The following is an 18740-nucleotide window of genomic DNA, read 5'->3' on the forward strand; positions in this document are numbered from 1 at the left end:
CCACTATGCTTGAAAATATGGAAGGTGGTTGTCACGACTTCCACCAAAGGTGGTTGGTTCCTCTTCCTGTTCGGGCGGTGCTCGGCGTCGCCGGCCTACTAGCCATCACCGATCCATGTTTCCTTTTCCGTTTGTTTTGTCTTTGGTTCTTTCACACCTGGTTTTATTTGCTTTATTTCTGTGTGTATAATTACCCCTGTTGCCTGCTTAGGTTTGTGCGGGATTATTCGTTTTATGTTGGTCGTTGAGGTTGTGCCTCAGTTATTTTCACGTATATACCGTTTGTGTATAAGTTTAAGGAGCGTTGTTTTTCCTCTTTCCGTGAGTAACTGTGTTCTCTTTTGTCGTGGGCGTTCATTTGGTATTGTACCTGACCCTATTGTTGTGGACTTGTCTATTAAAATACACTACTTGGACATCTCTGCTCTCCTGCGCTTGACTCCTTCACCTACCTCTAAATACAATAACGCAACAGTGGTATTGTATTGGATTTGCTCCAAACATAAAACATTGTATTCAGGACAAAAAGTGAATTGCTTTGCCAAAGTTTTTGCAGTATTACTTTAGTGCCTTGTTGCAAACAGGATGCATGTTTTGGAATATTTTTTATTCTGTACAGGCTTCCCCTCTTTTCACTTAGTCAATTAGGTTAGTATTGTGTAGTAACTACAATGTTGCTGATCCCTCATCAGTTTTCAATCACAGCCATTCAACTTTGTAACTGTTTTAAAGTCACCATTGGCCTCATGGTGAAATCCCAGAGAGGTTTCCTTCCTCTCCGGCAACTGAGTTAATTTATTGATACACCATCCAAAGTGTAATTAATAACTTCACCATACTCAAAGGGATATTCCATGTCTGTTTCTTTTTTTTGTTTCTTTTGTTTCTTTGTTTCTTTTGTTTCTTTGTTTCTTTTTTTTTTATCTAATAGGTGCCCTTAGCGAGTCATTGGGAAACCTCCCTGGTCTTTGTGGTTGAATCTGTGTTTGATATTCCCTGCTCGACTAAGGGACCTTACAGATAAGTGTACGTATGAGTGGGAAACAGAGATGACGTGCAGTACCAGTCAAAAGTTTGGACACACCTACTCATTCAAGCGTTTTTCTTTATTTTTACAATTTTCTACATTGTAGAATAATCACGAAGACATCAACACTATGAAATAACACATATGGAATCATGTAGTAACCAAAAAAGTGTTAAACAAATCCAAATATATCTTATACTTGAGATTCTTCAAAGTCGCCACCCTTTGCCTTGATGACAGCTTTGCACACTCTTGGCATTCTCTCAACCAGCTTCACATGGAATGCTTTTCCAACAGTCTTGAAGGAATCCTACATATGCTGAGCACTTGTTAGCTGCTTTTCCTTCACTCTGCGGTCCAAGTCATCCCAAACCATCTTAATTGGGTTGAGGTCAAATGATTGTAGAGGCCACATCATCTGATGCAGCACTCCATCACTCTCCTTATTGGTAAAATAGCCCTAACACAGCCTGGAGGTGTGTTGGGTCATTGTCCTGTTGAAAAACAAATGATAGTCACCACTAAGCGCAAACTAGATGGGATGGCGTATCGCTGCAGAATGCTGTGGTAGCCATGCTGGTTAAGTGTGCCTTGAATTCTAAATAAATCACAAACAATGTCACCAGCAAAGCATACCCTCACCATCACAACTCCTCCATGCATCACTGTGGGAACCACACATGCTGAGATCATCCGTTCACCTACCCTGCGTCTCACAAAGACACAGCGGTTGGAACCAAAAATCTCAAGATCGGATCAAAGGACAGATTTCCACCGGTCTAATGTCCATTGCTCGTGTTTCTTGGCCCAAGCAAGTCTCTTCTTCTTACTGATGTCCTTTAGTAGTGGTTTCTTTGCAGAAAATCGACCATGGAAGGTCTGACTCACACAGTCTCCTCTGAACAATTGATGTTTAGATGTGTCTGTTACTTGAACTCTGAAGCATTTATTTGGGCTGCAATCTGAGGTGCAGTTAACTCTAATGAACTTATCCTCTGCAGCAGAGGTAACTCTGGGCCTTCCTTTCCTGTGGCGGTCCTCAAAAGAGCCAGTTTCATCATTTGCGCTTCATGGTTTTTGTGACTGCACTTGAGCAAACGGATTGACTGACCTTCATGTCTTATTAATGATGGACTGTCGTTTCTCTTTGCTTATTTTAGCTGTTCTTGCCATAATATGGACTTGGTCTTTTACCAAATAGGGCTATCTTCTGTATACCACCCCTACCTTGTCACAACTCAACTAAAGCTCAAACACATTAAGAAACTCCACAAATTAACTTTTAACAAGGCACACCTGTTAATTGAAATGCATCCCAGGTGACTACTTCATGAAGCTGGTTGAGAAAATGCCAAAAGTGTGCAAAGCTGTAATCAAGACAAAGGGTACTTTGAAGAAGTGCTACTTTGAAGAATCTCAAATATAAAATATATTTTGATTTGTTTAACACTTTTTTTGGTTACTACATGACACCATTTGTGTTATTTCATAGTTTTGATGTCTTCACTATTATTCTACAATGTAGAAAATAGAAAAAAATAATGAAAAACCCTGAAATGAGTAGGTGTGTCCAAACTTTTGACTGGTAGTGTAGTCATAGAAATGTCTATTTAAACACTATTATTGCACACAGAGTGAGTCCATGCAATTTATTATGTGACTTGTTAAGCACATTTTTACTCGTGAATTTATTTAGGCTGGCTGTAATGAAGGGGTTGAATACTGACATTTCAGCTTTTCATTATTAATTCATCTGTAAAAAATTCTAAAAACACAATTCCACATTGACATTATGGGGTATTGTGTGTAGGCCATTGACACATTTATTTTTTTCAATTGAATAATTTTAAATTCAAAAAGTCAAGTGGTATGAATACTTTCTGAAGACACTGTAGTATTCCGATTCAATACTGTGATTTTATTGCTATTCCATGGTCCAAACATATTGCTCACCATATGTCTGCTGCAGAAATGAGAGCCTTGAGATAACGATCAGTAATGGAAATAAAAGTGCTGAAAACAAATTGGAGAACAAGTTATGAAGGAAAAATACGATATTGTCAAAACGATGCGATAGTATATATCGTCAAAAACAATATCGCTATATCTAACTGTAACGATTATTTTTCCCCCCATCACTATCCTTGGATGCTGTTTCATTTTTCCTTTGCAGGATCAGGACACAAGCAACATTCTAGGATACAAACATCAACACTTCCATAAGATTGACATGTGCATGTTCAGACTCAAAATCACAATATCTTCATGGTTTCTACCCAACAATGCACCTAGTGATTGTTTTTGTATTTCTTCTCAGAGATTTTCTCATGACTTCCTCCGAGCTCAAGTCAAAGGTATAGACAATTAGCAGAGATCTGAATGGGAGATTGGGAGGAAAGAGAGGTTTGGTCACTCACCCGTTTCTGGTCTTCCAGACCGTGCATCACAGGTTTCCTCTTCTGGTGCTGCTGCGGGGATGCCTCTGCTCCTGATTCCATTTTCTCTCCCTTCTACAATATCCAACAGTCCCTTCTTTGTTAAAAAATATCCAATCAAATATCCTCTCCCAGAAACAAAGAGAATTGCTTATTCCAAAGTCATTCAAACCCCCCACTCTTTCATCCAAAATCACTATTGGTCCAAAATCTTTGTGGGAGAAAAAAAAAACACCCAACAAGCTATCTCATGGGGGTATGTCCTGGGTGGAGCTAGCTCAGGGAGTTATGTTGTCACTCCATGGCTCTCAGCTGCAGTTTTGAGCCCACTGAGGCTGACCCAGACTGGGCATCAGGGGGGGGTCCTGAGATCCTGAGCTCCACAACCATGGTGGCCCTCTCTCCTCAAGCTTTCACCCAGAGTGAAAACCTCTAATCTTCTCCCTGGATATGATCATGGCTCCCTATTCCCACAGGGCCAACATTACTCCATTGTAAAATCAAGAGCCCTGTAAAGTCTGCTGGATTAACCTGTGATAGTCACCAAACTATTCCATTTGCACAACTGGATGGGTAAAAAAAATATATGTTTAACCAAGCTACCAATTAGACAACACCATGCAACAATATTTAGGAACTCAGTCGGGGTCTCAGAATAGTAGAATACATAATGTACCATTTCGAAATATGGTTATTTTTATGTCCATCACTTACAGTCACTCAATAAGCATGTCAGCAAAAAAAATGGATTGGTAAATTAGTGTAGCCAGCTATGTAAATGTATAGTAATCACGGTTGAATTGGCAAAATGAGTAGAATTGTATGAAATTAGTTGTAAAATTGCAAAATCTTCTCTCAGCCCCATGGCAAAATATGTAGAATTGCAGAAAGCTTACTTTAAAATTGCAACATTTTCTCTACACCCCATTGCAAAATATGTAGAATTGCAGGAATTTCACAAAAACTTTTTTTTCTCTCTGCATGTGTGGGTGTGGGTACACAGACCTGCGAGCCACTGTGGACACTTGTGATTAGTTCAGATGTTTTTCTGGCCCTCACCCCCATCAAATGGCCCATGTTATGTTACTTGCAAATGTATAGGCTACATGCAATAAATTACTGCTTGAAGTTGTAATTGGTTTGGAAGAATACACAATCATCTCAGACAATAAAGTGTAAATGATATGAATAGATACGTATACGACATTGAAGGGTTAGTAGGCTACTAATGTGAGGTGTAGGCTGGCTACCTACCAATGTTCTCTGGCTGGAGCTTCATGAAAACCAACAGCGAGAGTTGTATTAGGCAGGTGCATTGGGCGTAGCGTGAGCCACATGCAATAGTTACATAGTGTATTAAACTAACGATTGTAGCCAAATCAGTTCTGCAAAGCAAGCCCTCAACAATTTCTGCACATACATTTCCAAATAATAAACATGCAAGAGGCAATGTGGATGATGGTATATCACCCAGCAGACATTCCGATAAGGCAGGTGTTGCATTTCCTTTGCTCTGATATGGGGTCGCTCACCAAAATTAAAGGTGGAAAATAAACTATGGCAAGCTTTTGAAATAGACGTCACCTAACTTAAAATCATAATAAATAGAGTGAATTTAAGTAAAGGGTGGGAAGTAGCTACTCACCCAACACATCAGCAGCAGCAACGAATGTAACGTTTCCCTTCAAGGACGAAATGCTCCCTACAGCACATCGCTCGCCTAACGTTACCTTCCCTTCTTTCCCTTTTCCTTCTTGAACAGCCAGTGCCTGCTTCGCTTTCCTCAGCAAGGTCCCACTCTCTCCTCGATCGATAACATCACGTCACTGACGAGTGCGCCCAATGCGCCCAGCGTTTTCTCCACCAGCTCCCCTGCGCCATCCGTTTCCATGGATACTCACAGAAAGAATGATTTTGGGGCCATCTAGCGACATTGTATCATTGTCTCATGCCTAGAGCAAATCTGTGCAAAGTCGACGCACAAAATAAAACACCAATCCCAATGAATCGTTCAAAATGACATTGTTGAAATAAGTTTGAGTATTTTGTGGAGAAATATGTATGGTATACTTTTACTTGTATTTCATTCATTTTTATCTCCAACAAATTGAAACAGCATGTTACCGTCTGTGCTAGTATGCATGTAGTTTGCATGATACGGTAAGATTTTACAGAATGGCTACACCGATATGGTTACTAAGTTCCAGAAAAACTTTCCAGCTATTATAATGAGCCTGTCCTGCAAAATAGCTCCTCCCAACAGCCATCTCTGCTGTATAGTCGTTTTTTCTTCTTCGCCAAAATTTTGAGAAAAATCAACTATGGGAAGCTGTTGAAATAGATGTAGACACATTTAACGTTAGCAAAATATTGCACAAAGTGTAATTTAGTTTTTTCTGGCAAGATATCAGGCACCCCCGCCCTGTGAGTAGTTGCACAAGGAGGTTGGCTCTATCGGGTGGCGAAAGTGCTGAATGCGTGAAACTAGGCGGGACAAATGAAATAGTCCTGAAATAAACGTATTTTACTCACTTGGGTATAACTACAGGACAAAAGTAATTTTGTCTCTCGTTTTATACCTTTAGTGTGAATTAGCTGACCGCCTGGTTACGAATTTGCATGGGGACATTTATAACATTTCTAAATGTTTCCAGATAATTAGGATTAGGAGCCAAGCACACTTATCACCGATGCCTTTAGCTGCTTGACTTTTCAAGGGGATGCGAACAAGAATGAGAGGTGCACAAATGTAACCAGTGCTATAGGGTAAGTAACTACGTATATTTGTGGTCTTCAATGCTCTTTATGGGACTGATCGTCAGTCAGATCTCACCTTTAGCTAGATAGCTACTGTACTTTACACCATTTGTTGGGAGTCATAGAGTTAACCCACGCATTACTGTACGTGGCTTGCTGGTCAGCTAGCTATTGCTATCCATATTGCATGGGATCTCATGTAAAATGTATGTGCATTTGTAGTTTCTATCATATTTAATACACCTCTTGTGAAGTATTAAGGCGCGTATGTGTGACTTGTAGCTAGCAAAAAAAATGTAGTGGTTTTTGAAGACGTAGCTAGCGAGCCAGCTGATTAGAAACCGGTGCGGTGGTGACATTAACCCGCGCAATAGCTCATTAGCTGGCTAACAAACGAGTTGGAAAGCGATACAATTTTATTCTGCCAGCATTTATTAACTTCTAACGCAAAGAAAAAAAATACACTCGTTTATTCATGCGGGCTTGCTTTCGTGCACTAGAAGTTATGTCAAATATCACAAGTTATCCGTGCGTTTCACATTTCAATGTTCCGGGTTGTGTCATTTGGAATGTGTCGAACTTCCGCGCCAAGATTTTTTTTATTTTAAATTTACCTGCGCGGGACGGTCCGAATTTCCTTGGGGTCATCTCCCGCTTCATTCTTACTGGTTGCTTGTCGCAAATAGGCGTGTTCGTTGAAACCGTTTCGCTTGCTCATTCGATAGAGTGCATGTCATTTACCGCCAAGCATTAACTGTGATATTTTTGGTTCGATTCGATTTTTAAGATTCGTGTAGGTAGTCGAACAAGAGGAACGGTATTATTTGGTAAATGTGATTTTGAATTAGAGGCGTAGCTGCTAGCTATATCATTAGTGTATGTTAACGCCGAATACATGTAATGCGGTTAAGAAACGGGAACTAAAACCTAGAACATTTTGTGAAACTTAGATTTAAGTGAATCAAATACATTGATCCGCTTGCTAATGTTAACTGTTATTAGTCTAACTAGCTAGACACTGCTTTTTTGTTGTTGTTAGCCAATATCAGTCTTACATCCTGTGTTTGATTGAAATTTAGGTGGAAAATGTCGAGCACTTTACCCGAATCACAGAATCTGAGCCATAAAACACAAACCACCACCTCTAATCACAAGGTTAGTAATTGCTAGCTAACTTACATGTTTCTGTTGTTTAAAAAAAATCCAGGTTACTATCTTAGTGTTTATATAGTAGTTCATGTGCTGTATAGCAGATTCTGTTTAAGGTATGTTCAAGGGCATTTGACTGACTGTTACATATACTAACTCTAACCATGACATCCTTAAATATTCTGCTATTTAATTACTTTGTCCAACAGGGTAATGTCTTTGCAGAGCCACAAGCACTGACAACAACACCAAGGAAAGTATCTCCCCAAGGCACTGTGCTAACAGAGATTCAATCCAACATGGGACCCCTTACGACCCCAACTAAAGGAAAGGAAACTGGACCTAGTGAGCCTTGGACTCCAACCTCCAATTTGAAAATGCTGATCAGCGCTGCCAGCCCTGAGATCAGGAACAGAGAGAAAGAGCTGTGTATGGACCCTGAGGGAGGGGATGCCATGGTAAAATAATACACACACACACAGGAATGAGTCTGCAGCTAAGACCTTAGAAATGTATTGATTGCCTGTTTGATCTATTTCCTTTTCACCCATAGGACCCTGAGCTTGGAGAGGAAGGGGAGAAACAGATCAGCAGAAAAGAGAAGAGTCTGGGTTTGCTCTGTCACAAGTTCCTTGCCCGCTACCCCGATTACCCCAACCCTGCACTCAACAACGACATCAGTCTGGATGATGTTGCTGCAGAGCTTAGTACGTCCTGTTTTACTTCTCTCTCTCCGTTGTCTTTAATTCCCATTTCATTTTTTTTCTCAGAATAATCAAGCTATATTACCCTTACATTTTCAAATGTAGTTTTTTGAAGAATGCAACAACTACAGCATGTATTCCCTAAGCTTAGGCCTATATGCTGATGCTGTAAATAAGCAGTTACAAACTATAGACAGGCCGTATACAAACAAGACCACTTTACTCCTGTTTATTCAACTCGCATTCACTCTTCTCTGTCCGAACAGACGTGGAGCGCAGGCGCATCTATGACATCATGAATGTGCTGGAGAGCCTGCACATTGTCAGCCGGCTAGCAAAGAATCGCTACACATGGCACGGACGCGCTAACCTGCCACAGACCCTGGCCAAGTTGCGGCAGGTGGGCGAGGAGCACCGCTACGGGCAACAGATGCAGCAGATCCGCCAGCGCAGCCTGGAAAGGGAGTTTGACTCGGACGGCGACGAGAAGGAGAATGAGGAGGTGGGGGAAGTGGAGGGAGGAGGAGGGGGCCAGAAGGAGATGTTCTTTGTGGAGCTTCCTGGGGTGGAGTTTAAAGCAGGTGAGAGGCCAGGATGAACCTTGTTTGATTATGAGCTATTAATACAATCATTTGTAATATGTAGCATGATTGGTCCTGTACTGCAAGGCTTTTGTAGAAAAAAAGGTTTTCCCTGTAGATATTTATTGTTTTAGTGGGCTGAACGGAGTGACCGTGGTCTTGGCTATATAATAACCTTGCTATTATTCACCTGTGTTCTCTCCAGCCTCGGTGAACAGCAGGAAGGACAAGTCTCTGAGGGTGATGAGCCAGAAGTTTGTCATGTTGTTCCTGGTGTCCACGCCTCGGGTGGTCAGTTTGGAGGTGGCTGCCAGGATCCTCATTGGAGAGGACCAGGTGGCTGATCAGGACAAGAGCAAGTTCAAGAGTGAGTGTTGAGTCCATGTGGGCAAAGCAGTCCTTCACGCCTCTGGCACATCCTGTGTTCTTTCAGCACGTTTCTAGCTTGGACACAATCTTTATGGTTAAAAGTTGAGTGGGTAGTTGGCGCAATAAGTGCGATTCTGCACACCGAGATGCTCCAACCAAGTGTGTTAAGACCGTACGGTCTTTATCTGGTGATGAGTCTAATGTTTGAATGTGTGTGTGTTTGCAGCTAAGGTCCGCAGGCTGTATGATATAGCCAACGTGCTGCGGAGCCTGAAGCTGATAGAGAAGGTCCACGTGACAGAGGAAAGAGGGAGGAAGCCAGCCTTTGAATGGACCGGCCCTGAGGACTTCCCCAGTGTGAAGGGTAAGTACTTATCAGAACACACAGTCTTCCCAATAATACTTCACTTGAAGGGGTTACCATACATAATAACACTATTACAAGGCTTTTTATAGGCATCACATGTCCTCGATTTCTACATTATATATAGAAGTACCCTGTGCCATTGAAGCTATGCTGAACCTTTGCTATACAACCTAGTGGTTTATATGAGCTTTAAGTCAGAACCATTTAATCTGTAATGGTGTCCAACCTGCCTCTCCCAGTTCACCAGACTAAATCTTGTCTTTTGTTTCAATTCAAACATAGAGACCGCTGCCACTACAGCCACTGCCAAGAGGACACTTGAGTCTCGTACCTCCATAGACAACTGTGCCAAAAATCTCTTTTCCTCTCCGGGGAGCAAACACAGCTTCACCCGCCACCCCTCCCTCATCAAACTGGCCAAGAGCATCCAGGAAGACCGACGCAAGATCAACTCGGCCCCCACCAGCCCTGTCAAGAGTAAGTCCTGGGAGATATCTAGACATTAGAGTCTGGGAGATGTAGTGTTCAGGTGTTTTTAAGTGAGAGTTGGGTGTCTAGATTAGCTTCTGTTTTTTTTTTTCAGATGATTCCTCGAGCAGCGAGTTCTTTCCCACCAAAATGGCCCAACTAGCGGCAATCTGTAAGATCCAGCTTGACCAGCAATCAAACAAGTAAGTGCTGCCTGATTCTCATTGCAGTATCGTATCCTTTAGTCTTCTAAATAAACCAGAAGTATTCTACGTTTCCTTGTTAACATCAACTCAGACCGTCAGATGTTACAATGAGTCTCGTCTTGTTCTAGGGTTGTTGACAGGACACCTAAGCCTGCAGTTACTGTGACTGAGGCAGTGCCAAATCATGAACAGAAAGCTGCTAAAAAGCCAGGAGCTCCCCAGCCACCAGTATTAACACCCACAGAACCCCGTGCCAGCACTGTCCACCTCACCCCACAGGCACAGTTCACCCCCCAACCTACTGGGGCAATGTCCTTCCACCCTGCCCAGTGTTCACCCCTCATCCCTGTGCTGCTGCCCCAACTCCAGGGAGGTGGACCCTACGCCATCTACATGCACCACTCCTTCAGGCCACACCCCCTAACCAGGCCTCAGCCAACCAGCCTCGCTGTGCGCTCCATGACCTTCGAGGATAAGACGGGGCGGAGCCCGAGTGATGCTACAGTGCACGGCCACTCGCCTGCTACGAACAACCTGCCAACCAGCAGCCCCTCGTTACTAAAACGTGTGTGTTCAAAGAGACCCTCCGAGGAAAGCCCCTCCAAGGCCAAGAGGATTGACCCCAGCACCAGGGTAAGACCTGTTCTTTACACGATACCTCTGCGCAGCTCAGTTGTACCTACTTTGACCAGAATGTGAGGTGACATGTCACTAGCAGAGAACTTTGGCAATGTCATACAAATAAAGAAGCATGTTAAATAGTAATAGCAAAGGTCATACGAAGCTAACCCACCTCTTTCTCTCCTCTACTCCAGGACACGTCTCCTAAGCTGTGTGAGATCCTCCAGGCTCGTCTGAAGGCGCGTCGCGGGGAACTCCTCTCCAACCGTCCCTCGCCTCGAGCCCTCCACCTGGACCCTGAGTTTGTCAACACACCTGGGAGCTCCGTGGCCGCCGCAGCCAATCAGACACTGGAGCAGAACCTGGAGACCTTCCTGGAGGAGAAGGTCGCGACCTCAGACAGCGAGGCAGGGCTCACGCCGGTCAGAGCTGTTCCACTGACCCCCCACCACCTACACACAGAGGTAAACACAAGACATATACACACAGTAAAACGACACACACACACACACACACACACATAGCTAAAAGACCGATACTGGTGTTAACTGAAAACACTTGGCTTTAGATGCTGTGTGTGAATAGTATCTTTGGATGATACATGGGCTCTAAAACAGGACAGATACGTTTTAGTTTGAAATGATTCTGTGCGAGTCGGTTTGATTAGGGAACAAACCGATGCGATACGATTCTGTTAGATTAGGGAACGAATCGATACGATTCGGTTTGATTAGGGAACGATTCTATGCACAACCTTTTGCATGAACACATTCATATAATAAAAAATATACACTGCCCAAAAAAATAAAGGGAACACTTAAACAACAATGTAACTCCAAGTCAATCACACTTCTGTGAAATCAAACTGTCCACTTAGGAAGCAACACTGATGGACAATACATTTCACATGCTGTTGTGCAAATGGAATAGACAACAGGTGGAAATTATAGGCAATTAGCAAGACACCCCCAATAAAGGAGTGGTTCTGCAGGTGGTGACCACAGACCACTTCTCAGCTCCTATGCTTCCTGGCTGATGTTTTGGTCACTTTTGAATGCTGGCGGTGCTTTCACTCTAGTGGTAGCATGAGACGGAGTCTACAACCCACACAAGTGGCTCAGGTAGTGCAGCTCATCCAGGATGGCTCATCAATGCGAGATGTGGCATGAAGGTTTGCTGTGTCTGTCAGCGTAGTGTCCAGAGCATGGAGGCGGTACCAGGAGACAGGCCAGTACATCAGGAGACGTGGAGGAGGCCGTAGGAGGGCAACAACCCAGCAGCAGGACCGCTACCTCCGCCTTTGTGCAAGGAGGAGCACTGCCAGAGCCCTGCAAAATGACTTCCAGCAGGCCACAAATATGCATGTGTCTGCTCAAACGGTCAGAAACCGACTCCATAAGGGTGGTATGAGGGCCCGACGCCCACAGGTGGGGGTTGTGCTTACAGCCCAACACCGTGCAGGACGTTTGGCATTTGCCAGAGAACACCAAGATGGGCAAATTCGCCACTGGCACCCCTGTGCTCTTCACAGATGAAAGCAGGTTCACACTGAGCACATGTGACAGACGTGAGTCTGGAGACGCCGTGGAGAACGTTCTGCTGCCTGCAACATCCTCCAGCATGACCGATTTGGCGGTGGGTCAGTCATGGTGTGGTGTGGCATTTCTTTGGGGGGCTGCACAGCCCTCCATGTGCTCGCCAGAGGTAGCCTGACTGCCATTAGGTACCGAGATGAGATCCTCAAACCCCTTGTGAGACCATATGCTGGTGCGGTTGGCCCTGGGTTCCTCCTAATGCAAGACATTGCTAGACCTCATGTGGCTGGAGTGTGTCAGCAGTTCCTGCAAGAGGAAGGCATTGATGCTATGGACTGGCCCGCCTGTTCCCCAGACCTGAATCCAATTGAGCACATCTGGGACATCTCGCTCCATTCACCAATGCCACGTTGCACCACAGACTGTCCAGGAGTTGGCGGATGCTTTAGTCCAGGTCTGGGAGGAGATCCCTCAGGAGACCATCCGCCACCTCATCAGGAGCATGCCCAGGCGTTGTAGGGAGGTCATACAGGCACGTGGAGGCCACACACACTACTGAGCCTAATTTTGTCTTGTTTTAAGGACATTACATCAAAGTTGGATCAGCCTGTAGTGTGGTTTTCCACTTTAATTTTGAGTGTGACTCCAAACCCAGACCTCCATGGGTTGATAAATTTGACTTCCATTGATCATTTTTGTGTGATTTTGTTGTCAGCACATTCAACTATGTAAAAAAAATATATATATATTTAATAAGAATATTTCATTCATTCAGATCTAGGATGTGTTATTTTAGTGTTCCCTTTATTTTTTGAGCAGTGTATATATTTGTCACCTGCGCCGAATACACCGGGTGTAGTCTTTACCGTGAAATGCTTGCTTACGAGCCCTTCCCAACGATGCAAAGTTTAAAACTAGTAACACGAGAAATAAAATGCTCAAGAATGGAGCTATACAGAGGGTACCAGATCAATGTGCAGGGGTATGAGGTAATTGAGATATGTACATGAAGGCAGGGTAAAGTGACTAGGCATCAGGATAGATAATAATAATAAGATTAAAATGAAGAACAGAGTAGCAGCAGAATATAATGAGTGTTTGTGTTGTCGGTGTGTGTATGTATGTGTGTGTCGGTTTTGTGTTTCAGTGCAGCGTGAGTGTGTGTACAGTTGAAGTCAGAAGTTTACATACACTTACTTAGGTTGGAGTCATTAACTTGTTTTTCAACCACTCCACAAATTTCTTGTTAACAAACGATAGTTTTGGCAAGTTGGTTAGGACATCTACCTTGTGCATGACACAAGTCACTTTTCCAACAATTGTTTACAGACAGATTATTTCACTTATAATTCACTGTATCACAATTCCAGTGGGTCAGAAGTTTACATACGCTAAGTTGAATGTTTTTAAACAGCTTGGAAAATTCCAGAAAATGATGTCATGGCTTTAGAAGCTTCTGATAGGCTAATTGACATGATTTGAGTCAATTGGAGGTGTACCTGTGGATGTATTTCAAGGCCTACCTTCAAACTCAGTGCCTCTGCTTGACATCATGGGAAAATCAAAAGAAATCAGCCAAGACCTCAGAAAAAAAATTTTTAGACCTCCACAAGTCTGGTTCATCCTTGGAAGAAATGTCCAAATGCCTGACGGTCCCACGTTCATCTCTACAAACAATAGTATGCAAGTATAAACACCATGGGACCACGCAGCTGTCATACTGCTCAGGAAAGAGACGCGTTCTGTCTCTTAGAGATAAATGAACATTGGTGCGAAAAGTGCAAATCAATCCCAGAACAACAGCAAAGGACCTTGTGAAAATGCTGGAGGAAACGGGTACAAAAGTATCTATATCCACAGTAAACCAAGTCCTATATCGACATAACCTGAAAGGCCGCTTAGTAAGGAAGAAGCCACTGCTCCAAAACCGCCATAAAAAGCCAGTTTGCAACTGCACATGGGGAGAAAGATTGTACTTTTTGGAGAAATGTCCTCTGGTCTGATGAAACAAAAATAGAACTATTTGGACATAATGACCATCGTTATGTTTGGAGGTGAAAGGGGGAGGCTTGCAAGCTGAAAAACACCAATCCCAACCGTGAAGCACTGGGGTGGCAGCATCATGTTGTGGGGGTGCTTTGCTGCAGGAGGGACTGGTGCACTTCACAAAATAGATGGCATCATGAAGAATTGAAAATTGTGGATATTTTGAAGCAACCTTTCAAGACCTCAGTCAGGAAGTTAAAGCTTGGTCGCAAATGGACAATTACCCCAAGCATACTTCCAAAGTTGTGAAAAAAAATGGCTTTAAGGACAACACCGTCAAGGTATTGGAGTGGCCATCACAAAGCCTTGACCTCAATCCTATAGAACATTTGTGGGCAGAACTGAAAAGGTGTGTGTGTGAGCAAGGAGGCCTACAAACTTGCCTCAGTTACACCAGCTCTGTCAGGCAGAATGGGCCAAAATTCACCCAACTTATTGTGGGAAGCTTGTGGAAGGCTACCTACATTGTTTAACTTAGGTCAACCATTTTTAAAGGCAATTCTACCAAATACTAATTGAGTGTATGTAAACTTTTGGCCCACTGGGAATGTGATGAAAGAAATAAAAGCTGAAATGAATAATTCTCTACTATTCTGACATTTCTCTTAAAATAAAGTGGTGATCCTAACTGATCTAAGTCAGGGAATGTATCAATATATATTGTTTACAAATTAGCTATGACATAGCCAATGAATACATTTCACAACTTTGGAATGTATTTCACCCCCAAGCAACTCTCTATTTGGAAGGTGTTCCTAATGTTTGGCATACTGATTGTTAAAAGCAAATCTACCAAAACTATTGGTGATGGTGAACCTGAATAATCCAAATGACATCCCCTTTCAGCAGGAAAAGCCAGGTGAGAGTTGTCTCTGGTAGTTTACTTTAATTCTAGTAAAACACTATTTTCAACAGTGCACCGGTAACAATAACCTAGCAAATCACATAGGTTGTCACAATCTTAATATCACGCAAGCCATTTTAGTATTTCAATGCTGAAGGTGCCACACAGATTTGCAAGTGACCCAGCACGTGAAGAACGTTTGACTAGGCTACTGATATTGCCTGGAGTTGTTCGGCATGCAAAATGACTTGTCAATCAATGTCAGTTACATGCAGTTCAACACAAAAGAGAAGAGAGATTTTCGGGAGGTATAAAGAGCCCCCAACAATTAGACCAGTGAACCAGTGATTTGTAACGTTTGAATCGATTTTTCTGACCAATGCATGCTACATTCGGATAGGTTTGCAGTCTGCGTACCGACGCACGTTTGTTCTTAAGCATTTGAATCTGGGACCGATGCATATCGGTGAATCGTTACATCCATAATGCTGTGTTAATGACTCTCTCTGTGTGTTCCAGACTCTGATCCCCACTGGCTACCTGATCCCCATCTCCCAGCAGTCCCCCTTCAGCTACAAAGACATCCACAACCCCGAGAGCAGCAAAGCCTCCACACCCACCTACATCTACCACACACCCACTGCAGGTATACACACCTTTTAACATTTATTTGCAGTCCGTACACACGCTAACGCACATTTGAACTATGTCTTTGAGTAAAGCATACTGTATCAGATGACTAATTAACATGTCTTCCCCTCTCTCCTTCCCAGGCTCTAGACCTCCCCCGATCCAGGAGTTGACCCCCACCAGCCTCTCCCTCCACAGGCCTCCCCCTGCCTCGCCCTTCTCTGCCCAGGTGCACCGCTTCCACAGCCCCAGCCCTGCCATTCTCAACTTTACCCTGCAAAACCTGGGCCTCATCCCTGGGCCTGGCTCTGTACCCGCTTGCAGCCCTGGCACTGCCCAAACCCCGGAGCACCCCAGCTCCGTGCCCCTGCCTCCCCACCTGGGCCTGCATCAGAGGGGCAGCATGGTCTTCGTTAAGCCCATGTCCCCCGTGCCAGTCCAACACCAGATGACTGGCCCGGACGGGCAACCACTCACGCTAATTAGCCTACAGCAGGTGAGAGGCATACTTTCATACATACAGTGCCTTGCGAAAGTATTCGGCCCCCTTGAACTTTGCGACCTTTTGCCATATTTCAGGCTTCAAACATAAAGATATAAAACTGTATTTTTTTGTGAAGAATCAACAACAAGTGGGACACAATCATGAAGTGGAACGACATTTATTGGATATTTCAAACTTTTTTTAACAAATCAAAAACTGAAAAATTGGGCGTGCAAAATTATTCAGCCCCTTTACTTTCTGTGCAGCAAACTCTCTCCAGAAGTTCAGTGAGGATCTCTGAATGATCCAATGTTGACCTAAATGACTAATGATGATGATAAATACAATCCACCTGTGTGTAATCAAGTCTCCGTATAAATGCACCAGCACTGTGATAGTCTCAGAGGTCCGTTAAAAGCGCAGAGAGCATCATGAAGAACAAGGAATCCAACCTCACTGAGCTCGAGCTCAGAGGAATGGGAAAAAATGTCAGTCTCTCGATGTGCAAAACTGATAGACATACCCCAAGCGACTTACAGCTGTAATCGCAGCAAAAGGTGGCGCTACAAAGTATTAACTTAAGGGGGCTGAATAATTTTGCACGCCCAGTTTTTGATTTGTTAAAAAGTTTGAAATATCCAATAAATGTCGTTCCACTTCATGATTGTGTCCCACTTGTTGTTGATTCTTCACAAAAAAAATACAGTTTTATATCTTTGTTTGAAGCCTGAAATGTGGCAAAAGGTCGCAAAGTTCAAGGGGGCCGAATACTTTCGCAAGGCACTGTACATCCACACAAACACTGTTACACAAACACTGGGTCACACATACAGCATACATACACACACACAGCCTCAAACCCCAAGCTTAACACACATACAGTCAGTCAAACCCCTCCCTAATTGATAATGGTGTGCTGCTGGTTCAGTGCTTGTGTAAATAGCCTCACTGATTATATAAACGAGGTGTGATGTTGATTGCAAACATCTGCTAACTGACTTCTCTGCTAACTTCTGTCGTTGTCTATCTCTCCTCCTCTTCAGGTGACCACGCCCAAAGGGACGGCCCTCACCCAGCACAGTTTCTTCCACACCCCTGTCTCCCTCTCCCCGCTGGCTACCGTGGTAACCACCAGCCACGGACACACGGCGCCGGCGGGCGCTAAAACCGTTTACATCCCTCAGAGGAAGCTGGAAGTCACCACTGAGGACACCTAAAGACTATGCTGCTACACAACGTGTGTGTGTGTCTGTGCATGTCTGCATGGTTTTCTATGGTCTGACTGTCATATTGTTAAGGCGTACTGTAGGTTGAGTGATTTTTATGTTTTAGGGTATGTGATGTCTCCAAATGATTTAATCCAAAACTAGTCCATGGGTTATTCCAGTGTTTCCCAAACTCGGCCTCAGGACCCCAAGGGGGGCGCGTTTTGGGTTTTGCACTACACAGCTGACTCCAATGATCAAAGCTTGATGATTATTTGAATCGGCTGTGTGGTGCTAGGACAAAAACCAAAACGTGCTCCCTTTGGGGTGCCGGGGGACCGAGTTTCGGAAGCCCTGGTTTATTCCATTTCTACAGGGGGAAAGACAAAGTATGTGAACTCCATGTAGAAACAGCTGCGTGTCACCGTCAGCTCCAAATATAACTCTGATGGAGAGACCAGCCATGGTAAATACTCTTAACCCTGGGGCTTTGAGACACAATATGCCGGATATTACTGTGTAATACTACAGCATACTTTTGATACTGGTTTATGTATGGATTTAAGATTAAGGATCACCAGTAGGTATTAAACTGGTGAGGGGTGTTTTCTGTGTCTAAATACTAAATAGTGAAACGGTCTGTCTTATTTTGGTTTTGAAGGGTTTGTTTGCCAAAATCTAATATGCTGGCTGAGTATTTCAACATTTCTCCAAGAGAAGTTGTATTGAAGTCCCATTTACGTCATCAACGTGCCATAGAGAAGAACAACAACAACTTAACCTCCGTTCACCGGGATGACATTAATATGTGACAGCGGGACTTTAATGACTGAAAGAGAATTTTCTTTTTGAAAAGTATTGTCGATGAACTGTTTTTGTATGTGTCAAATTGGCAAGAAAACAATTTTGCACGTTGTACATGTTAATTAACTGTTACCCTTAAAAAGCTGGATTGTATGTGATTCAACTGTAAGGGGTGAATGTATGCGATGGCGTCCTACCTTAGGCAAATCACGTAATTGAAATGGAATCTTAATGTATAAGGAATGGACTTTAAGCATTAAATTCAGCTCAGATGTCCTTGTATATAAAATGGTAAATAAACATATTTTTAAACCGGTCTCTGTTCTGTTCATGTATTCTTTACTGTCTCCCTCAGTTGATGAATACATGGTCAACGATATGTTGGTGTCCCATAGCATTAGTCTAGAGTATGAATATGATCAAGGTGGTTTCATATCCAACAGTAAATACAGTACATGCCTTCAATTAAAAACACAAACCCGTCTACATCTATTTCGTTCTGTGTAGA

General features: G+C 43.3%; 1 protein-coding gene across 3 annotated transcripts; it reads left to right on the plus strand.

Annotated features, from left to right (window-relative positions):
• The first annotated feature begins 5924 nt into the window (after positions 1 to 5924).
• Positions 5925 to 18548, plus strand: LOC139384696 (transcription factor E2F8-like). Of its 3 annotated transcripts, none has more exons than XM_071129524.1 (14): positions 5925 to 6228; positions 7299 to 7374; positions 7578 to 7826; positions 7922 to 8075; positions 8339 to 8653; positions 8859 to 9020; positions 9249 to 9386; positions 9672 to 9866; positions 9973 to 10060; positions 10192 to 10696; positions 10879 to 11148; positions 15629 to 15755; positions 15883 to 16235; positions 17267 to 18548. In XM_071129524.1, exons 2-14 carry the CDS (start codon positions 7306 to 7308, stop codon positions 17438 to 17440), a joined length of 2799 nt encoding a protein of 932 aa, XP_070985625.1. In that variant the 5' UTR covers positions 5925 to 6228; positions 7299 to 7305; the 3' UTR covers positions 17441 to 18548. The 3 variants fall into 3 exon arrangements, with proteins under 3 accessions (XP_070985625.1, XP_070985624.1, XP_070985626.1); XM_071129523.1 differs by lacking the exon at positions 5925 to 6228 and adding an exon at positions 6972 to 7046; XM_071129525.1 differs by lacking the exon at positions 5925 to 6228 and having other exon boundaries at positions 7237 to 7374.
• The last annotated feature ends 192 nt before the right edge of the window (positions 18549 to 18740 follow it).

Source organism: Oncorhynchus clarkii, chromosome 26, assembly GCF_045791955.1.
Source record: "Oncorhynchus clarkii lewisi isolate Uvic-CL-2024 chromosome 26, UVic_Ocla_1.0, whole genome shotgun sequence".
Taxonomy (NCBI): domain Eukaryota; kingdom Metazoa; phylum Chordata; class Actinopteri; order Salmoniformes; family Salmonidae; genus Oncorhynchus; species Oncorhynchus clarkii.

Bases quoted from the DNA above. Each gene is read 5' to 3' on its own strand.
- LOC139384696 (XM_071129524.1), top strand. From the start codon at position 7,306: ATGTCGAGCACTTTACCCGAATCACAGAATCTGAGCCATAAAACACAA. The intron at 8,076-8,338 runs GTACGTCCTGTT...CTGTCCGAACAG, and splicing joins TGATGTTGCTGCAGAGCTTA to ACGTGGAGCGCAGGCGCATC. The intron at 10,697-10,878 runs GTAAGACCTGTT...CCTCTACTCCAG, and splicing joins GGATTGACCCCAGCACCAGG to GACACGTCTCCTAAGCTGTG.